The 21,830-nt window shown below is 40.9% G+C and overlaps 1 protein-coding gene across 1 annotated transcript in view; it reads left to right on the top strand.

Moving 5' to 3' along the window:
- Window positions 1–293: 293 nt before the first annotated feature.
- The window catches only part of GMDS (GDP-mannose 4,6-dehydratase), a 273,314-nt gene continuing 251,777 nt past the window's right edge, over window positions 294–21,830 (top strand). Inside the window, exon 1 of the mRNA XM_035125046.2 lies at window positions 294–1,028. Within this exon, the coding sequence (XP_034980937.1) occupies window positions 918–1,028 (111 nt within the window). The 5' untranslated portion in view covers window positions 294–917. The remainder of the gene's footprint in view (window positions 1,029–21,830) is intronic.

The raw sequence follows: 21,830 nt of genomic DNA, 5'->3' as shown, positions 1-21,830 counted from the left end.
CTTTCCCGGTTCCCTCATGCTTCCTATTCTGGACCCATCAAGGACGCGCGGACTCTCTTCCCTCCCTTCGCGTCATCAAAACCCAGGAAGTCCCCTCTTCTGGCTCCGCCCCACTCCCATCCGCGCTCCTTCAGGCAGAGCAAAACCGGCTGTGGCAGCCCCTCCCTCCTCCTCCTCAGTCACATCACCCAATCGCCGCCCACCGCTCGCTTCTAACCTTTCGCCGTACGGTGATGACTCGCCCGTCTCCTCCTGCCTCGAAGGAGGGAGGGGAGCAAAAGCGGCGCCTATCGTGATTGGCTGACGGAGGAGGCGCCTGCCGCTGTTTTTCAAGAAGCGGAAACGGAGTGCGGGGGGAAGAAGAACCAGGCCGGCCGGCCGGTCCCACACCTTATTTCCCCTCGTGTGCGTGCTTTTCTTAAAGGAACCCCGCTGCAGAGTTCCGGCGGGGGAAGTGCAGAGCGGGAGGCAAAAGGGAAAGGAGCACCTGAGGCGCGCTCACCTTTCCCTAGGGGGCGAAAAGGAGGGAGAAAGGGGGGGGCAGGTGTAAAGACACACACCCGAGCCTTTCCCACAGGCTCCCCATGCATGTTGTCCCCGACCTTCCCGCCCTGAACGAGAAACCTTTAATTTTTTGGTCGAGGTGGGCACCTGGGCAAAGCAGATATCCGGCCATGGAAGCCAGCCAAGTCCCCCCACCCTGCCTCAGGTAATAGGTGATGCCCCCTCTACCTGGAGCCTGCAAACGCCCCTGTAAGCGCAGCTGAGGGGACTTGGTTGCTGCTGCTGCCCTCGAAACAAGCGGCTTGGGCGACACGCCTTCTCCGCAGTAACAGGTCACACGCGACCCCGCTCCTTCCTTTCCCTTGTGTGCCACGGCATCTCTTAACTCCTGCAGCCCCTCCCCTGCCAGGGCCATGGCACATCCCCAGCAGCAACAGCAGGATACCTGCTTGAGCTTGGCGACAGAGAACTGTGCAGATATGAGCCCCAGGAAAGTCGCCCTCGTCACTGGCATCACGGGCCAGGTAAGTGCAGCCCAGCCTACTACTACTACCTACTACTAGTACTACTATCATAATTTTTTCTGAAAAGAAAATGTTTAGGGGGTACTCTTATTTTGACTCAAGAAAACCACCATTCAAATGGGAAAAACAAATGTAGCAAATGGACAAAAGTGCAAAGATTCACAAAATGTTTAGGGGGTGTGCATACCCCTGTGTCCCCCCAGAAAAAAAGCACTGATGATTATTATTAAACCTAGTCTCACCTGACCTGCTTATTTCTGTTGCGGAAGGTGTCATGGAACATCTGCCTTAGCAAAACTGAATATGATGATGGGGAGGAAAGGGAGAGGGGAATCAGTGCAAAGGAGTTTGACTGAACCAACATGATACGTTTCCTTTGTGAAACATGAACCTGAAATACTAATCTCACCAGTGCAGTTAGTTTCGAGGCTAAATGTGTCTGTGTTGTTTGCTAGTAGCTTTGTGATATGTCAAGCGGCCCCCAGGAGTCTACTTGAGATCCTTCAACTGGAGATGCCGGTGACCGGACCATATGCAAGATATGTGCTTTATTACTGAAGGGTTGCTCAGTTGGTAGAGCATGACTCATGAGACACTTAAGGTTGTGGGTTTGAGTCCCATGTAGGGGGCTGGACTAGATGATCCTTGTATTCCAACTCTATTATTCTATTAGCTCTGCGTTGTGGGTTACCTCTTTCATAAAATGTCGTATATGTACAAATAAACACATTTTTATTGTCTTGTTATACATCACAGTATAGTCTCTATGTGGAAGAGCTTGTTCTGAGTAAAAATGCATAATGTGGGAAATAAACCATAAGTGTGTTGCACTCAGTTCTTTGGTGGCACTGGTCTCTTGTTCTTTTAGTAGTTACAAGAACTGAAGAACTGGACTGTCTGCAGTCTGTTATAGTCCAGGTATGTTGTATGTTAAATACACTTTTTTAAAAGTGTGCTTAACATTGCTGCTTTTATTTTGAAGGAAAAGCTGCCAATCAGCAGGTGTTACAGTGAAGGCAAGTGACTACAGTATATAGCATTTTTCTTTTCCCTCCCTTTTCTTTGCTGCAGACTACTTAATAAACGTTAGTTCTGTTAGTCAAGATATATACATAACTCATTTTTGAAATATTTTAATAGCCATAATTTGCATTTCTAATGTGATGGATGTGCCTGTTTTTGTGAGCAGGTTGTGAGAATCCTTTCTGTGCCAAGCTGTGGGGTGTGTGTGTGGATTGGGCAGGGGTGCTCCTCCACACAGTTTCTTCTGCTTGCCAATTGGGTGGCTTGATGCTGTGGATATGATGATGGCCACCACTCTGTAAATTCCTAGTTGGAGGGGGGAGGAGTTTGGATTGTTCTCTTGGTCATGCTTAGAGAAGATCCATTGAATCGAGGTGATTTCAATGGGTCTAGTCTATGTATGATTTACAGCAGGCATCCCCAAACTTCGGCCCTCCAGATGTTTTGGACTACAATTCCCATCTTCCCCAACCACTGGTCCTGTTAGCTAGGGATCATGGGAGTTGTAGGCCAAAACATCTGGAGGGCCGCAGTTTGGGGATGCCTGATTTACAGTATAATCCTAGTCATGTCTACTCTGAAGTACTTCTTACTGAATTAAATGGGGTGTACTCCATTGGTAAGTGGAGTTAGAATTGTAGCCTAAGTCTGGATCCAATCCAGTCTATGTAAATTAGTTGAATTGTGCCCAAAGAGAACTATTTATTTGTTTAATTATAAGGGGGATGTTAACAGACAGCACCAGCAACATGTCAAAGCCATGAGGCCTAGGCCAATACTTTGTTAATCTATTAGATAATTCAACCCTCATAAAAATGATCTGTATCTCTATTGTCATTAAAATTAAATCACATGCAGAGCCAAGCACAGTTATTTTCATGGTTCTACTATCTCTCTACAGACCATCTGAATGGAGTGTAATGTTATGCCATCTCCAGCAACAGCTTAGTTCTTTTAAAAAATACACTGAGTGGTATCCAACACTCATGTTCTGCTAGCACACACAACTTGTGCTAGCAGGAAGGAACCTTGCCTTCTTCTCCTCCTGTCTTTGCCGTCAAAATTAGCTACAGAGGGTTGGGAGACCCTCCAAGGATGATTTGGGGGGAGTGTGGGGAGAGGAAACAAAAGTGCTGCTGCACCAGCAGAACCTTGCTGATGATGCTTTGGATACAACCCACTCCTTACTTGACAGAATTGTGTAACCTATTGTGAAATGCAAACTGGCCAGCATTCCTTGCATGACATATTGAAGATTACAATATGTTATCACTGGTACTGTTTGCCTTTAACAGGATATGCACCGGATGCCCAGCAGTATTTGACAAGATTATAATCAGTATTGTAAACCTGCTAGAAGCACAAAAGTATACATACAGTCATACTTTGGGTTACAGCCGCTTCAGGTTGCGTATTTTCAGGTTGCGCTCCGCGCTGAACCTGGACATATCGGAACGGGTTACTTCCGGGTTTGTGCGCGTGCGCAGAAACGTTAAATCGTGCTTTGCAAATGCGCAGACGCACTGAATCGTAACCCGCGCAGACATGCAGACGGGAATTGCGAAGGCTGCGGGTTGTGAATGTGCCTACCGCACGGATCACGTTCGCAACCCGAGTGTCCACTGTATTCAGAAATTCATGTACTAAAACTTTAATTTTGTGGCTCTGTCTCACAAGCATGAAGTTTAACAGTGACAAATGAATTTGAAAATATGTCAGGGAGCCATGATTCGTGGTCATTCCCGTCTTGTACATGTTTACTCAGATGTATATTGCACTGTTCTGAGTGACACTCACTTTCCATATTGGCTTCAAGTATCTAGTTGTCCTCTCAACTCACACTTTTCTCTTTTTCAATGACATTACTCACCCATATGCTCCCTCATATCACTCTGAACCTCTTAATATTTCATACTATTTTCTATTTTAGAACAAACTTCCCCTTTTAGTTCATTCAGCTAAACCTCTCTCTCTTTCAAATGTTTTTACAAGTCCTTCCCATATACAGGTCATTTAGAACCCTAGACTCATTTCACCCTGGAAAAAACCAAAGCCTTTTTCCAAGGTGCATGACAAGAAACTAGATTAGTCCACTCCTAACTGTATTACATCCTTCTGGGCTCCAAGGTTATAGTTATACTACAAGGAAGTTACATATTTGTTTTAGCATTTTACATTTTAAGAGAGTACTCAGAGTTTATATGATAGGTATACTCAAACAATTCTGGGATAATTTCCTGGTTTGTTAATTGGCAATATGCTAAAGTTTGCATTTGAATATAATGGGGAATTCTGACTTTGTGTTAAGCCTGAATTTTCATTCTGAAGCTAACATATGACAGCACGAACACTCTGCCCCCCACTAGCTCCTCGTGTCCTAGATGGTTTTATGAAGACTTGAACCATCATCTGAACCAGGGCACAGAATATGCTTGATGAAATGTTGTTCTCATTCAAGCTGATTTAGCTTTTTCCTTTATCTCCATTGTGCTAAACTGTTAGTCTTGAGATTCAGCAGTTGCTGGAAATGATTAGATACAATTTAAGCTAGCAAAAATTTATTCATAATATTTCAGTAAAATTCAGTAGTGAAGAAGCCTTCTAGGATCGTGAAGAAGAAGGAAGCAATACATTAGCAACAAGTATATGTTTAAAAACAAAATACTAACTTTGTTACTGTTTCCATTTACTAAGGGACATTGTTACAGTTAACAAATCAAGTAGCTTTTCAAACAGCACATTTGTAACTGTTCTACAGATGGATATAGTTTACCAAAGAATTAGGTTTTCTAATACTGTACAGTACCGGCCATGTAAATTGGCTGTCTATGGTTTGCTAAAGCAGCATTACTATAAGCAGTCAGACGATCACGTACATAAATGTACAGAGAGCCTCTGACAGCTAGTCGCAATAAGAACACTGGCATTCCAGAGCACTCATGGACAAGCCAGTTTGGTCAAAAATTGTATTAAACCAGGCATCCCCAAACTGCGGCCCTCCAGATGTTTTGGCCTACAACTCCCATGATGCCTAGGTAACAGGACCTGTGGTCAGGGATAATGGGAATTGTAGTCCAAAACATCTGGAGGGCCGAAGTTTGGGGATGCTTGTATTAAACATTAAGCTTCTACTATACTCCAAACATATTAGTATTTATGTATTACTTCACCCCACCCCACGTTCATTTTTTTCTTTTAAGTTCTTCTGAGGCAACTTCACTGCCTGCCTGTCCACCTTTAGACCCTAGTCAAGGTCTTGGTCTTTGAAATATAAAGCCCTAAGCTGCTGCGGTCCCATATACCAGACAGATCACCTCACCCCACACAAACCAAAACAGAAAAGGCATTCACTCATAGGGTCTTTGTTAGCAATTCAGCCACCCTCAGAGGTTTGAGAAGTGGCAGCATGTGGAAGAGCCTTCTTATTAGTGGCTCCCAAGTTATAAAATTTCCCTTGATTGTGTGTCCTGCACATACTTTGTACACATGCCAAGTGCCAAGATGCAACTTTTCACCCAGGCTGAAATGGGGATGGATGGATGTGAATTTTCCCTTTTGTATCTGACACTGTATTTTATTTTAGGTTTGTGTGTAACTTTTTTTTATAGATAAGACTAATTTTATTCTTATTGTATCCAGTTGAGATTTTCGGAAAGGGCTGGGAACCAATATAACAAAGAAAGAAATATTATTTTGAGGGAATATATCTGCAATACTGCCACATATTAAGGAAAATAAATACTGTAGTTAACATATAAAGTTTTAGGTTGGGTGGGGTTTTTTTGTAAACAACTGTACTTGCTATGTGTTAGATATAACCTATATTTTAAATAGAAATGGGAGGAAAGTTCCTTAATTTGGTGTCTAGACAGGGGAGATACACTTCCTTTTATGAAACTTGATTTCTTTAAAACTGCTTTTAGAGTTGCTCAGGTATGCTGGATACAGAACTGCTACAGTTACTTCAGTGTTTTCCTGGGGTGCTAAAGAATCTTGGTATTTTTTAAACAATATGCTGTATAAAATCATCTAGCTTCTGGAGTATGGTGAGATGAAAGGTAGGATGCAAGTCAAAGGTGGGTTTATTGCTGGTTTGTGTACAATGGATGATATGTGTGTGTGTGTTAAATATTTTAGGAAACTCATGTTGATATGGGTGAGTCTGTACAAGCCAGGAATCGGAAGCCTGCCTGCTGGAAGGAAGACTACCAGGTTTTGAGGGAGGGTTTGATTATAAATATTGTTTGTTACCAAAGGGTGTCTTACAAACATATGGTAAAAGAAGGGCATAGTCATGTTTAATTCTTAGATTTGAGAATCTAATGCTACAGATTGTGACTATTCTTTTTTGCTTGTGGAGGGAATACTTTATGTACTTCCTTCACTCTGTCTTGCCTTACACTTTTCTCATATTCATTTCAAGTTTATTTTCAGGTTTCTCTGTGATTTCTGTGACTCTGCACCAATTAATTTCGGTTTTGACTTTAGACACAAGGAATCTAAAAATAAGCACGAAAAATAGTTTCTCTTCTATTGCTCAAGTTGTGATTTATCCCTATGCAAATAATACAATTTTTACCAGAATTTCAGTGATACCTCATTATAGACTATTTATCAAATGAAAACAACTATTAGTAAAAATAATTTGTAAGTGTTGAAGATAGTTGGTCTATAAAATATTTTGTTCATATTATTCATATACCATATTTACTTGAATCTAATGCTCACATTTTTTGGCTAAATTATGTTGCGAAAATTATGGTGCACATTAAATTTGATGGCACATTTACATTTGTCAGTGAATACTTTGAAAATTGAGGTGCACATTAAATTCTATGGTGTATTGATGACACATTTACATTTGTCAGTGAATACTCTGAAATTGGAGGTGCGCATTAGATTCCATGGTGCATTAGACTCGAGTAAATACAGTATTTGAATAGAAACTGTTAATCCTTCATGGCAAGGCAACACATTAGCTCATTACAGTTTTTGATGATAGGGTTCAAAATTGTGTCCTTTATTCTGAAATCCAGAGCTGGTATAGGTATGTTTATGTTTGTAGCCCACGAAGTCTTTTTTTAACCTGAGCTTTTTATCCAAATTTGGGGCTGATTGTTCAAAACAAGCCAACTTCAAATTACTGGTTATTAAGCTGGCTTGTTGAGATTAACTTTTGTTAAATGATGCTTCCTGGTTTGGTTAAAGCAACAAGCTGAGGTTGAGCACTGAAAGAACTGAGGTTTGCTTGCACTAACAGTGCAAGCAAATGCTTCAAACTTCATTTGGTTTGTGATGAGCAATTAAGAAAGTACTGGAAAGTTTCAAGGTCCTCTTCTGAGCCACAGGGGAGGAAGAAAGGAGGCATGTGCAAGATCAGGAGAAGGCTGGGCATTTTCAGGTAGTGCCTAACCATGGTTTAATGTTGCATTCAACTATAGCTACTGTGCCAATCTCCCAGTACTGTACATTGCAATCAGCTCAAGTTGTCTGTTGCAAAACTGGGCTTGTAGCCAGACTGGCTACAAGGAACTGGATAATTAATGCCCTTCAATAATTCCTGAAGCTTAGCGTGCCGCTGTACAATTGACTATGTTTACTATGAAAGGGATATTGGAAGCCGAGTGAGTATTTCCTGGATTTGGGTTGAAGAGGCGATCCTGTTTCAATCCAAATGTGCCTTTCCCTTGGCAGAAGTGCTCTTCCTATCACAGAAGAGCTGCTTTCAACCTGTGTGAGGAAAAATGAGCCCAAATTGAGCAAAGTTCTGAGTGGCACTGCATAATCTCTCGTGTATGTCTTTGCTCAACTTTTTTGTGAATTGTGAATTGATTCGAGCATAATCATTTCTCTAATTCTGGATCGCAACTCCAATGTGGTGGTATTGCACTGAAAGAACTATTGTGCAAGAGTTTACACAACAGCACTAATGCAGCTTTCTTCTTCAGATTGGAACTATTAACTATCTTTCAACTCAACTTCCAACGTAATTGGCCTCCAAGTTTCTTTATGTGATGCCCACATGTTTAAATATCTATATTGTTTACAGGCTTTAGTGGTGATTAGGTCCTGTATTTAACTTGCCTAACATTGAGCAAAAGACAAAAAAAGTGGCTGAAGGCTGGATTTCAATAATGTACTACAGTATTCTAAGAAATTACTTAATCATACAATGGTTATGGTTATCATATCATTGTTCTTAGAGATGACCCTTCTAAATATCCTTTAACACTAAGCTTAATTGGAAGCAAGTTCTTTTGAAATCAGGGCTATACTTTGATATATTATCAAATTTTTGCAGGCCTGTTGACCACTATAGGCGAAGGCACTCAATGTGTTCTCTTGAAAGTGCTGGCAGCAGGAGAATAATTTATATTTAGCATTTTGAACTGTATCCAGTCTTTTGGGGCATGGTATAATTCACGTGCCCTTAAGAGAGAAATTTTTTTATGTTTTACATCTTGGATATGAGAGCTTATTTCTTTCAGAAATGAATCACTAATACTATTTCTGTTTAGATGGGCTAGGTATTGAAGGTTTATGGTCAGATTTATCACACAGATCGCGAGAGGTGGTAATATCCAGCGCTTACTGTGAAACACTTAGATTCACAATGTAGCTTTTGAAACAGTCCATCTGTAGTGTAACCAGTATCCTACAGCAGGTTTCCAGAAGCAAATGAAATGTTGCTTTATTACCACAGTATTGCCGAATTTTACTATGTGTGAATTCTGTAATGTCAAATTGCCACCTGGAAGGGTAGAGGTGAGATCCTGTTCAAGAATATGTACTGAATACCTCTGCAGTGAAACAAACATGCCACCAGATGGCTCAAGAATATAGGTCAGAAAATGTTGGGAAGCTCCCTTTCCACTTTGTATTATTGTATCATTCTTTAAATATTTGAACCATTATAGAAACTATTGTTTTGCACAATATGTTTCATTATACTACAGCATTTGAAAGCAAGTTATTTTACATTTTCAGTTCATTTTTCCTGCACAACCTATAAGCCATAGGTGGCGGCGGCAGGTGGGTGGGGGGACTAAATTAAAACCTATGCATAAAGATCTGTTGCGACTGGACTGAAAGTTTGGTGTGAATGTGTAAGACAAAACATAAACTAAGCCCAGTCTTCAAAACGATGGTGTTTTTTGGGTAGTTGTGCAACGATACCCATTGGTTAACCTGAATAATCTGCCTAAAATCCTTGATTTGATTTTTAGCCTTGGCCTTGACCATATCAGATATTGGTAACCAACTCATCAAAGCCATGCCTGAACAGAAATCATTCTACCAATGCTGTCCATTTGAGGACCAACTAATATGGTTTCTAAATGTGGCAGTTGTCTGGTTCCCATAATAACAGTTTGCAAAGTGACCTCAAAATCACTCATTCCTGTATTTTTCTTTCTGATGATGGCTGGATTTCCTAACTTAATTTTTCACTTTGAGAGAGGAAGAAGATTTTGCAGGCGAAAAAAGTTAAATTTCCACTACAAGTGGTTTTTAAAAAGCTTTCTTAGGAAAGCATTGAATATCTTCGAAATGTAAGATAAAAATGTCCAAAGCTATATGTAGCTGCAGAAGCATAAAATAGTTGCTCTTTGCCCATGGACAAACCAGTCTGAACCTGAGGAAGACCTTTGTTCTAGAAGACCTTCTATTATTTATTTTTTAATTTCATTTATGTCTTTAAAAACTGTCAACTCGTTCAAAAAGAGCACGGTGGTTTACAATAGAACCATTATTATAAAATAATAAAATGCAGAACAAATGACCAACACTGGATCAAATTAATTCTCTTAAAATGCTTGGTGAAACAGAAACACTTTCAGCAGTATCAGAACTTTGAGTGCCTGTCTGATTTGAGTGGGAACTTCCAGCGTTCACTCTGTTTTAGTTTCCAGTTGGTTTTAATGTATGTCCTTTTCTTGGTAAGTTGTTTGAGTTACTTTTTATAAAAGAAAGCAATAAGTCAAATGAAAGGAATAACAGTGTTCCAAAGCACTAGCACTTAAAGCATTAGTTTATAAATGAATTAATTTGAATGTTTTAAGTAATTTTAAACCAGGCATCCCCAAACTTCAGCCCTTCAGATGTTTTGGACTACAATTCCCATCATCCCTGATCACTGGTCCTGTTAGCTAGGGATCATGGGAGTTGTAGGCCAAAACATCTGGAGGGCTGCAGTTTGGGGATGCCTGTTTTAAACTGTTTCTACTGATAATTTTATTGTATTATTCTTTTCGTAACCCACTTGGCTGTTTTTCACAGTCAGGTGGTATGTATGCTTTATGAAATAAATAAACTAATATGAAATAACTGGAGTGCAGTCAAGGTGGATGCTCCAGGTGATCACAGCGATCTGGTTGGTGTATACGGGAACAGGCAGTCCTTCAGGCAGCCTGGTCCTTGCTGTTTGGGGCATTACACACTAATAAAGCCTTTAACTTGGCTTGATGCTGTGTAGGCAGTCAGAGGTTTTAGCAAAGTTTGTAGCACCAGTGTTACAAATATGTTCATAAGCTACTTTATAGCTTGTATGCACCACTTGTGGCAACTTTTTCTTGAGAGGTGATTATATAAATACTACAGATAAATACATGGATTCTTTCTTTCTTTTTGAAAAAAAAGCTTATTTTCAAAGCCTACTGTATACTTTTCTACCTGGTCTATAACAGTGTACAGTGGAACCTCGGTTTACGAACACCTTGGTTTACGAATTTTCAGTTTACGAACGCCGCGGACCCATCTGGAACGGATTAATTCAGTTTCCATTACTTTCAATGGGAAAGTTCGCTTCAGTTTATGAACAGACTTCCAGAACCAATTACACCCATGCTTCGGGTTAAGTACACTTCAGGTTGAGTACTCTGCGGACCTGTCTGGAGCGGATTAATCCACTTTCCATTACTTTCAATGGGAAAGTTCGCTTCAGTTTATGAATGCTTCAGTTTAAGTACTCCGCAGACCGTCTGGAATAGATTAATCCATTCCATTACTTTCTATGGGAAAGTTCACTTCAGTTTATGAATGCTTCAGTTTATGAACAGACTTCCGGAACCAATTGTGTTCATAAACCGAGGTACCACTGTAGATTATTTGTGAAGTTATACAGGCGGCATGCATGGGACGCAGGTGGCGCTGTGGGTTACACCGCAGAGCCTAGGGCTTGCTGATCAGAAGGTCGGCGGTTCGAATCCCTGCGACGGGGTGAGCTCCCGTTGCTCGGTCCCAGCTCCTGCCAACCTAGCAGTTCGAAAGCACGTCAAAGTGCAAGTAAATAGGGACCGCTACAGCGGGAAGGTAAACGGCGTTTCCGTGTGCTGCTCTGGTTCGCCAGAAGCGGCTTTGTCATGCTGGCCACATGACCTGGAAGCTGTACGCCGGCTCCCTCGGCCAATAATGCGAGATGGGCGCACAACCCCAGAGTCGGTCACGACTGGACTTAATGGTCAGGGGTCCCTTTACAGGTGGCATGCACTGTTACTAACCAAAGCACATCAACCTGCTATATCTTATTTTAGCTCAACTTCACCTAGTTGGTGCATAGGGCTAGGACTCAAGAAGTCATGGATTCAGATCCCTGTACTACAAAGTATATTAAGCCACTCACTGTCTATCAGCCTAATCAGGGTTGTTGTGATGGTAAAAGAATATTGGGCTGGGGGGAACTATATATGTCACTATATATGGAGGAGAGATGGGATAGAAATCTAACTCATAAAATAGCTATTATTTGTATGAGCCGTGTGCCATTGCTTGGGAAACTGCACGAACAGCCAAAGTCTCTTTAATATTATCAAATGATTGAAGTACATTGCTTGACTTGAAGCATATGAATGGTTCTGGTGGTTTCCAAGATAGACATCTGCCAAAGTATGTTTCTAAGTTATTGGCTGCTTCAACTACTTTCCAGGTGTGGAGTGTATGGAAAGTCATCGGTGCAACTGAATAGAAAAGTGTAGTTTGGTTTTGTCATCAGATATGAGAGGATTTACACTTCTCTGTGTCAGCATATGTGACAAGTCTTGTTGCTGTTTGGCTAGCTTGCAAGTCTGTGTGGATTATTCACATCCAGAGAATGGCAAAAAAAGGTTGCCTTGAAAATGTCTGTGGTCCTACTTACATTCTGATGTTTTTCCATTAATATCCTAAACTGGTGCTGTAGTTAACATTGGTCATAAGTGTAATTTTAAGCTTACCTTCTGGTTCATGGAAAGTTAATTTTCCGCTATTTCCAGACCTTTGTGATTGGTAAATATTTTTAACCATAGCATTCAGAAATTGTTGTTTTCCTTGCTGCCAGATATTTCATCCTACGATGCTACTGTTACTAAACAGCAAGAAAGGAATCTCTCTTAGCAGGAACATATGTGAAGTAGTACACGTTTTTCTTATTAACGTAGACTTCTTAACATCACATATTCAGCTGGGAGATATGGCTTCTGTTGTATATATCTTAGATGAAATGTGCCTTTGAAATGCCTTTTGGCATTTTTAATGTCATGGACCTAGATTTCTGATCTTAACATTGATCAAACTTTCATGATAAATTAATCTATAATTATAATACAGAATGCCTTAAGCAGTTAATATTTTTAAGTAAGGTTGTGAACAAAGATATTAAGGGATATCACCAATTATGAGCATTCTAGTATACCTAGCAGATGCAATTTAAAATAGTTCTAACATTTGACAGTGTTTCAAAACTGAATACAATGCTATGTGGAATAAATGAATTCCTTGTTCAATTCTGTTGAGAGATGATGATGCCTTCCAACATACTTTGATTGCTTTACCCTGCTAAGTAAACTGGATAGGCTCACAATCTGTGAATTGTTTGCCATTTGAACAATTTATTTTCTGCCCTTTGAGAATGCTGAAACTACATACCTCCTGTAACTGCTTTGTGTCTGAAGAGGTTCACTGATAAAATTTATTAATGGAATTCCAGACAGTGAGCAAGTGGATAGGAGAGCAAGAGGTTCGACTTGTAAAACAATTTATTACCAAGCAAAGGGTGGTCTTCTGTCAAGGGTAAGGAAAGCTAACTTGTTAAACCACATAACTGAGTAACTGGGGATCTAAAACCCTATAGATTAAACAGAGAGGCTATGTCAGTAAATTTCAGTAAAAAAAAGCCAGAGAACAACACAGTTAAACATTTTGGTAGCTGTTCACTCCAAGCCCTAGTCACTAGTGCATTAGAATCTGTTGTTCCTCAGTACTTTTTCTTCTTTTTGTGGTCTGCTAATATTTTGCAGCTTTTCAAGTCTGTATCTGAAGTGCCTAGTCAGGGATCTGAAAGGCCTTCAGGTAGTCATAGGGGCTTCTGCATGTGCTCCAGGTTTCCCTGACTGCATCATCATCTCATGCTGTGTGACAGTGATTTCCTAACAACTCTACAAGCAATTGGAAAGCGTAGGCCTAGCAGTGAGGAACATTCAGCCTGCAGGCTTAATTAGACCTGCCAAGTCTCTCCATTTGGCCCATGAGGCTGTTTAGCTCAAGCCACCCTCACCTTTCCTACAGCTGATCTTGTATATGATAGCTGGGTCAAAAGGGGGGTTGAAAAAATCAGCTGATCTGCAGTGCTTGCAAAGTGCTGTGCCTTTCCCCCTTGAAGTTTGATTTCAGCCCATACAGGCAAAATGGCACCAGGTGATATACAGGTGGGCATGCTTGCCTATCTGTCAAACATGGCCCCGGTGTAGGTGGTCTGTGGTCGAGAGGAGTCTCAGCCACTTTGCTACATGCATATAAGTTGCACACATAATTCATGCCTGTCATCAGAGTCTGTAAAGCTCAGTATTAAACTAGTTTCCTTTACCACATATAGCATCATAGAATCATAGAGTTGGAAGCTACTATGAGGGTCATCTAGTCCAGTCCCCTGCAATGAAACTAAACTAAACTAAAGCATCCATATCAGATGGAACTTAAAACTCTCAAAATCTTGCTGGAACCCTATGTTTTAAGCTTTAAGTTTATGCTGCTAAGAATTGTAAGCTACCCTGACTACTGCACAGGCACTAAAAGGGCACAACAGAAATGTCTGCCTGTCTGTCTCATAAAACTGGTTGACTGACCAAAGAGTGCTCAGCATCCTGGAAAAAAAAGTGATAAGTGGGGTACCTGGGCCCCTTGTTGTTCAACGTCTTTATAAATGACCCCTGACAGTCCAGTTGCAAACGACTCTGGGGTTGCGGCGCTCATCTTGCTTACTGGCCAAGGGAGCCAACGTTTGTCTGCAGACAGTTTTTCCGGGTCATGTGGCCAGCATGACTAAGCTGCTTCTGGCGAAACCAGAGCAGCGCATGGAAACACAGTTTACCTTCCCACTGGAGCGGTACCTATTTATCTACTTACACTTCGTGCTTTCGAACTGCTAGGTTGGCAGGAGCAGGGACCGAGCAACGGGAGCTCACCCCATCGCAGGGATTTGAACTGCCGACCTTCCGATCGGCATGCCCAAGGCCAAAGCCCATTGCCAAAAGGCCAACAAGGGTGAGGCAAGGTGAACACCCCTAGAGTGGAAGTTTCACAGTCTAAGAGCGGAGAAGGATCTGCCTCAGATAATTGTTTACCGTTGCTCAGTGTAATATGCAGCCGGACCTTGAAGCAGAGCCTTTTTATATATGGGTAAGTTCACAGTAGGGACCTTGATATATCTTGAACCCAAACCTTATGATGCTCTCCAGATACTGCACTACAGTTCCCATCATCCTTGATGATTGGCCATGTCGGCCATGCCTGATGTAATTAGTAGCCATACAACATCTGGAAGGCAACCTGTTGGCTCAACCCAGGAGGTTTTTTTTTCCCATCCGGAACTTACTAGGACTCAGTTCTGACACCTTTCAGGTGGGCGCTATTGCCATTCCAAGAGAATGAGGGAGATGCTCATGGTGAGTTCTGGCACCTCTTTTTCTAGAAATAGATCACTGGCTAAACCTAATTTGGGGTTTTTAGAGATCAAAACCAGCAGAGTTCAGTGGCACCGAGAGAGATTTTTCCCTTGTAAGAATTCGTTTTGTTTTGTAGCTGTTAGGTTCACAGGTATATTGAATGTCAAACCCATTCTCTGAGAACTGAGGAAATAAGATGTTTCCTTTTAAAAACTGAGGGAGTAATTGGTAAAATGTCTCCAAAATGAATTCTAGACTGCTGATTGAGTTTGCTAACACAGGACATCCCCCTACCCTTTAATTACTTTCAGCCAGAAGAGGAAACCCAGCTTTCCTTTTAGAGCCATTCCAATAGACACATTAAATAGTTTCCACAAATACAATTCAGCACTTTAAATAATCTTGCATCTTTGTTTAAAATAGAATAGTATCTCCACTAATGTATTGGAGATCCTGCCTTTGAGTCTAAACAATTGTTTATGCATGTGTAGAAGTAATTGCCTTGTGTGGAAGTAATTACCAGTGTGAGTGATTTGCACAATATATATCCAAATTAAATTTTTAATCAAAATTATCATTGTACAGTATTCCCTAAATAAGCTGATAATGTGTTTTAATATAAAGCAACTTAATTTTTTAAGTACATTTAAATTAACTTTCGTATTGTTTCCATCTTGGATTGAGAAGGTGTTATTTTGTTACAGAAACAGAGGTGTCGCATGAACTTGAAGCCAATTTTTTCCCCTGAGGGACACATCAATAAACGAGTACTGCCTTGGTAGGTGTAATAAGACATATTCCAGGTCCTGAGCTACCACTGGTGAAGAAAAGCAGTATAAAACCACACAAACGCAGCACTTTTATGTGTTTTCTTTCTATATTAGGGAGATGTTGACATGTGTAAATGAGGTCGTATAATGAATATGAATCCTCATCTTTATCAAGTAACTAATTTTGCGTTGGAATTGTAAAACATGGCAGAATGTGCATGTGACTCTTGGTAGTGATAGTACTTCAGAAGTCTTTTTTAAAAAAAAAAATTAAGTATTGAACATTACCTTTATACATATTTTCTAAGGTCCCATGTATAAATTACCAGACTATTGTGAGAGCCATTCCGCTGATTCCCAGACTGCTCCTGTGTCAACATCTGTGGGACGTTATGTGGGTTAGGCCACTGGGGTTCAGACTCGAGTCTAGGCTGTTTCCAGTGAAATAAAGATATAAAAATAAAATAAATGAATAACCACAATAAAATTGACAACAGGTTTACTCAGCAGCAGTAGGCCTTTCGATAGAGGGAGCAGGTTTTCGCTTCATGCTAATGTTACTAACTTTCTATTACTGTTGCCTGCATGAAGAAGGACTTGGTTATGATCATACTAAATCCACCATGACCAACTGGCAATAGCATTTCAGGTGTCCTACTTCACAGATACTGTATTGTGAGTGATATTCAATTAGGTTTCACTCAAAGTAAATCCATTACTTTCAATGGCTGTACTCTGAATAAAAAGGAGTTGAATACAGTGTGGTTGCAACTTCTGTAAGGGCTATGTTCATGGGAGTTGCACGTAAAGGCAAAATTGTGCAAAGTCAGAATGACCTCTTGAACTGCCCCCCAAGATCTGGTGAGATTGTTGTTGTCCGAGATCTCCCACGAGTCTCCAGAGCTCAGTAAGCAAGGCAGAGGGCGTAAAAAGCTCTTTTTGTGCAGGGTTTTCCCTTTGTGAATACTCTTGTGAGATGTCATGAGAGCTATGCAGAGCTCAGTAAGTAAGCCTTTCTATTTATTTATTTATGCGATCCACATAAAGATGTGATTGCGTAAGTAAAACCAGCATAAGTTGTGATCCCACTGTACCACCCTGTATTTTGCTATCATTCTAGTGACATACTCATAGTAATTATTTCTAGCATTAGAATACCAGTAGTAATGTTTATAATGCAGTAATGTTACGATATCCATTTACTCAGATAACTAGTAAACCTGAGAAAAAATAAATAGGTGAGCAAGACAATGGAAAAACAAAGGATCTAATGCCTCTATAAGTATAATTTGGCTGAAATTAACTAGCAACTGATTTCCTCAAGAAGAGCTACCTTAATTTGTTTTAAGAATGCACATAAGTTAGAAATTACATTTTAAAATTTATATTTTCAATCTTCACAGTTATGAAATATAAATGTCATAATCCATTTTGGCTATGGCTGCAAGATAACCTCAGTGAACACATACCAAATTTGGTATACATAGGTGTATAGTTTAAAACATTCCTAGAATAGTTCTTTTCAAAACCATAACTTATAGCCTGCATTGAGCTATGAACTATTACTACTTCACATTTTTTCTTGTCAATGATATTCTAGGTGCTGGAAAAACAAAGGAGCTATTTAAAAGCTTTTTCACAATGGACCCATTAAGAATGATAGAAGTCACATATTTTTTAATGAACAGTGTGCTATAGTACTTGGTATTTTCTTTTCACAGCCTGATTGTGACTACATTTGACTTGCATGTGGGACACTAAGCACATTTGGCTGATTTTTTATCTTTTTATGTACAATTTAATTTCTTCAAATAACTGTTTTTGTTGGGGTTTAGTTCTTTTGATTTGTTTGTGGGTTGTGTGTGTGTGTGTGTGTGTGTGAGAGAGAGAGAGAGAGAGAGAGAGAGAGGTTTCTAAAAAACACCAACCTGTCTTGTACTCCACCAACTATTCAAACACTAAATGATCCACTGTTGAAAGAGTAAATAATTTAAGCCAAAGAACAATGTCATGGTCTTAGTCATTCAACCTTACAAATCCCCTAAACAAAACAAATTGCAAATTAACTCAGAAAGAAACATTTGGGTTTCGCTTTGGTTTTTCTTTTTTTAAAAAAGGTTTTATTTAAACAAGACAGACAAAAGGAAAAAAGATCATCCTGGGACAACACTGTGCAGTACGGAGTGGTTGGATGACATATAGTTGATGGCAAAAAGTGGTCTTAAGTCAATCAGGTAAAACAAACTTGTATTTTGTGGCAACCTGCTGCAGACAGTAGTGTTATGGTAATGTACGAGGGAAGATTCTGTTAGGTGATGCTGTCTGCTGATTCTTGCATTATTTTGCCAGTTGGTGTTTACTAGCATATTAGAGAAGTGTGTGGTGGGGATGGGAAACCTATGGGAGAGGGTAACTGAAAGAAGAACATGTTATGAAACACTAATTCTTTTTGAATGGACGAGCCTCCGAAATCATCTCAAAGCAGTGCTTTAAAATAATATGCCAGCTATGTATACTACTGCAAATCTATTAAATCCAAGACTGAAAGGTACTAATGCTTGTGACAATAGCCTTGCTAGCGCATCTGACTAGATTACTAAGCAAGTCAGACTTGAGCAGGGCTGAGGCTTGAGGAGACCCAGGGCAGTGTCCTCTGTGCCTGCCTCGTCTCCGGTTGATCAGTGTAGGAATACCAGTGCCTTTGCTGCTGTGGGCCCCATTGTGGCACCTTGCGTTTTCTACTTTGGCATTCTGTTGAAGTAGTTCTTTGCAATCTTTGAACTGATGGAACAACTTCTGATCACCCTAGCCATACACTGTTGCCACCTGTCCTTTACCTTTCAGGCCTCCTTCCCAGCCTCCCAGCTAACAGTTGTAGAAGGCCGCAAGGGAGTCAATCTAAAATTAGGGTACGCCAGGCACCCCCAACCTTCGGCCCTCCAGATGTTTTGGACTACAATTCCCATCATCCCTGACCCCTGGTCCTGTTAGCTAGGGATCATGGGAGTTGTAGGCCAAAGCATCTGGAGGGCCGCAGGTTGAGGGTGCCTGGGGTAAGCACTGACTGCAATCTGTATACCCCAAGAAATGCAATAAGACCACCACCACCAGCACCAGCAGGAGCTGGTTTTTCCAGGAGGGTGGGTAAGAGACTTGCCCTCATTGCCCTTCCTGACATGTGCTTTTTGCTGCTGTCATCCTCCTCTGGAGTCGTCTTCTTCTTTGGCGCTCACTCGTATCCGAGTAAGATTGTCTTCCATAAACACGGTTTTAACAATGGGTCCGTAAGTGACTGTGGAGGCCAATTCTGGATCCGCATGTCCTTCCATAGTGGGGACATTGGTTTCCGGGCGGGAGTTGATCACTGTGTGGATTTGCCAAGTGTGCCTTCCTCTTAGCACCTTTCTCCCTTGCGACCTGAGATCGAGTGTCTTCAAAGCCCATGACACCTTTGATAAAGGCTGTTCTCCAACTGGAGCGCTCGCAGGCCAGGGTTTCCCAGTTGTCAGTGTTTATACTACATTTTTTACATTTTTTAACATTTTCTTCTGGAGTAAGGCTAAAGGAGCCAGCTGTGTGTTATCTAGCCTGGTGAGAAGACTGAACTGCATTTAAGCCAGGCTCCTTGGAGTATAGCAAGACTAGTACCAGAAATGTGGTTGTCAGTTAATGCTTGTTTTGCTACCGTGTTTCCCCTTTTTTAAGACACCGTCTTATAACTTTTTTCCCTCAAAAAAACACACAGTGGCTTATTTTCAGGGGGTGTCTTTTTTTAAAAAAAGTGCTGGTACAACTGGGACCCACTGGCTCAGGACGCTCAGTGCTCTCTTCTGCGTGCTGCTGGGCGCGTTGTTGGCGCTGCCAGTTCTGAGCGCCTGCAGGGTGGGGTGGAGGTGGCAGTGCTTTAAACCCCCAACCCTGTAGAAAGCAATGGAAGTTATGGACCGTAACAATCCTTAAGAGGCGCAGGTCTTAAAAAACCCCTGGTATCACCCTTGAAGCACAGCCTTCCAAAGTCAGGGGGGAAGAGGTCTGTTTAGACAAAGGAAAGGATCGGGGGTGATTCTGCGCCCTGGGACCCACAGAACTACTTTAAAAATCCCAACCTGGGGGGGGGGTCAAATAGTGAAGCCCCATAGCCCTGTAGCAACAGAAGGCACATTCTGAAGCACCCGAACTGTTCGGTTCCATAAAAAATCCAGGAATTGTAAAATTAACAACAATAATGGGGGGGCACTCTATCCAAAGAGTTAATAAGGAATGGGAAAGTGTTGAGTTATATATGGAAAAATATGGAAAGGAAAGTTAGTTAAAGATAAAAAATAAATAATTATCGCAAGGGAAAAAATAACATCATAAAGGGTAATAATATTAAATATAAAATAGACAACACAACAGAAAAAGCAAGTATATGACTAAATGAGATCGCACAGGAGTGAGGGAAGTGGGGAGAGAGGGAGGGGGGGTAAGGAAAGGAAGGAGGCAATGGTTGGAGGAGGGTATAGGGGGATGAATTAAAGGAAAATTAAGACTGAGAAGCGCATGGTTTTTGTTTTTTAAAGATGCAAAGGCTTGCAATCAGCCAAAGTATAGAGCCCAACTTCCAGGAGACTGTGATCTACTTGCGGATTTATAAACTGGAGGTGATCTACCCCCGTTTTATTGGTGTTCAGGTCAGAGTTGTTTTTAGAGAGAGGAAATATCCCATTTTTGAGGTTAAAGTAAAAGTTCCTGACCTTTTTTTTTATAATGAGGAAATGCTGCTAAAACTCCGTTCTTCATTCCACGAAGGGGAGAGGGGGCGGGGCCGGGTGCTCAAAGACAAAAGAAATAGAAAAGGAGATAGCGATCAAATGCAGCCTCCTGGGGATCGATGCAGCCGCCGGGAGAGGCAGGGGCTGCAGCCGAGTGCTGCTTCGCAAACAAACGGGGGAAAGTGCTTAGAACCCAGAGAATCCAGCTGAAAAACATGAAGCAGCAACAGCAATTGCACACACACAATCCCAAGCCAGCACAGTCCCAAAAGCAAGAAAGGACTCAGCAAACACTGCTGCGGCCGGCGTTGCTGCTGCTGACTCGGGGAGCTCAGTGCTCTCTTCCACACAGCACCTATCACTATGGCTTATTTTCGGGGTACGGTTTATATTTCTCAAATGCTTAGAAATGCTGCTATGGCTTATTTTATGACTACGCCTTAAAAAGGGGGAAACACGGTATGTATATATGTGCTTAAGCTCAGATTGCTGCTGCTGTTGTTTTTGTAATAAAGAGTTTATTCTGTGTTTGCCAAATTGTTGATTTTCGTCATTTTTTAATTTGCTTACAAGTTTTGTATTCTGTTTCTTTTATTTCCAGTGCTCTGCATTTTGATGTGTTTCTTGTTTGCTGTAAGCTGCTTTGGGCACAGCTCATTGTAAAAAAGTGACATATCATATCAATCAAGGGGTTGCTTTCTTTCCCAGGAACAGCCTAGTACAGCCCTCCAGCTTCTGCAGAAATCACAAAGGAAAGATCATGCTTTTAGTACCACACAATGAAAACACACATATAAGCTCCACACTAAAATGTTAGGAAAAATTTGTACCAAAATACTGGTGAGTTTTCATTTTAAAAAATCACAAATCACTTCAAAATGTGGCGAACAGAATTTAAGGTTGAAAAAATTAAAAGCTGAGAGAAACAAAATTAACTAATACTTTTGATTTGTTTTTAGACTTTCTAACCCAAAAGCTAACTATAGTGATTAAAATCAGCATTATTCTGTCTCTGGGCATCCAAACCAATTGGATTTTTTTTTTTAAAAAAAACATATTTACTGAGTGTAGTTGAGTTCCTGTACAAATGCCTTACACCATAATCCTATGCATGTCTACTCAAAAGTAAGTCCTAGTGAGTTCAATGTGGCTTGCTTCCAGGTATAGGATTACAGTTTTGGATTGTGTGAATGATCTTTTAAGAGTGTGATTCTGCACACACTTGTGAGTAGGCATGCATGAGATTGTACTGTAAATGTACCTTATAATAATGTTACATTAGTATCTCCCTTGACTTTCAGTTGAACGGTCTGAAAGTCTAGAAATAAGGTTAATTTGTGA

The sequence above is a fragment of the Zootoca vivipara genome, chromosome 8 (assembly GCF_963506605.1).
Source record: "Zootoca vivipara chromosome 8, rZooViv1.1, whole genome shotgun sequence".
Lineage (NCBI taxonomy): Eukaryota > Metazoa > Chordata > Lepidosauria > Squamata > Lacertidae > Zootoca > Zootoca vivipara.
This window is presented reverse-complemented; position numbering and strand designations above follow the sequence as displayed.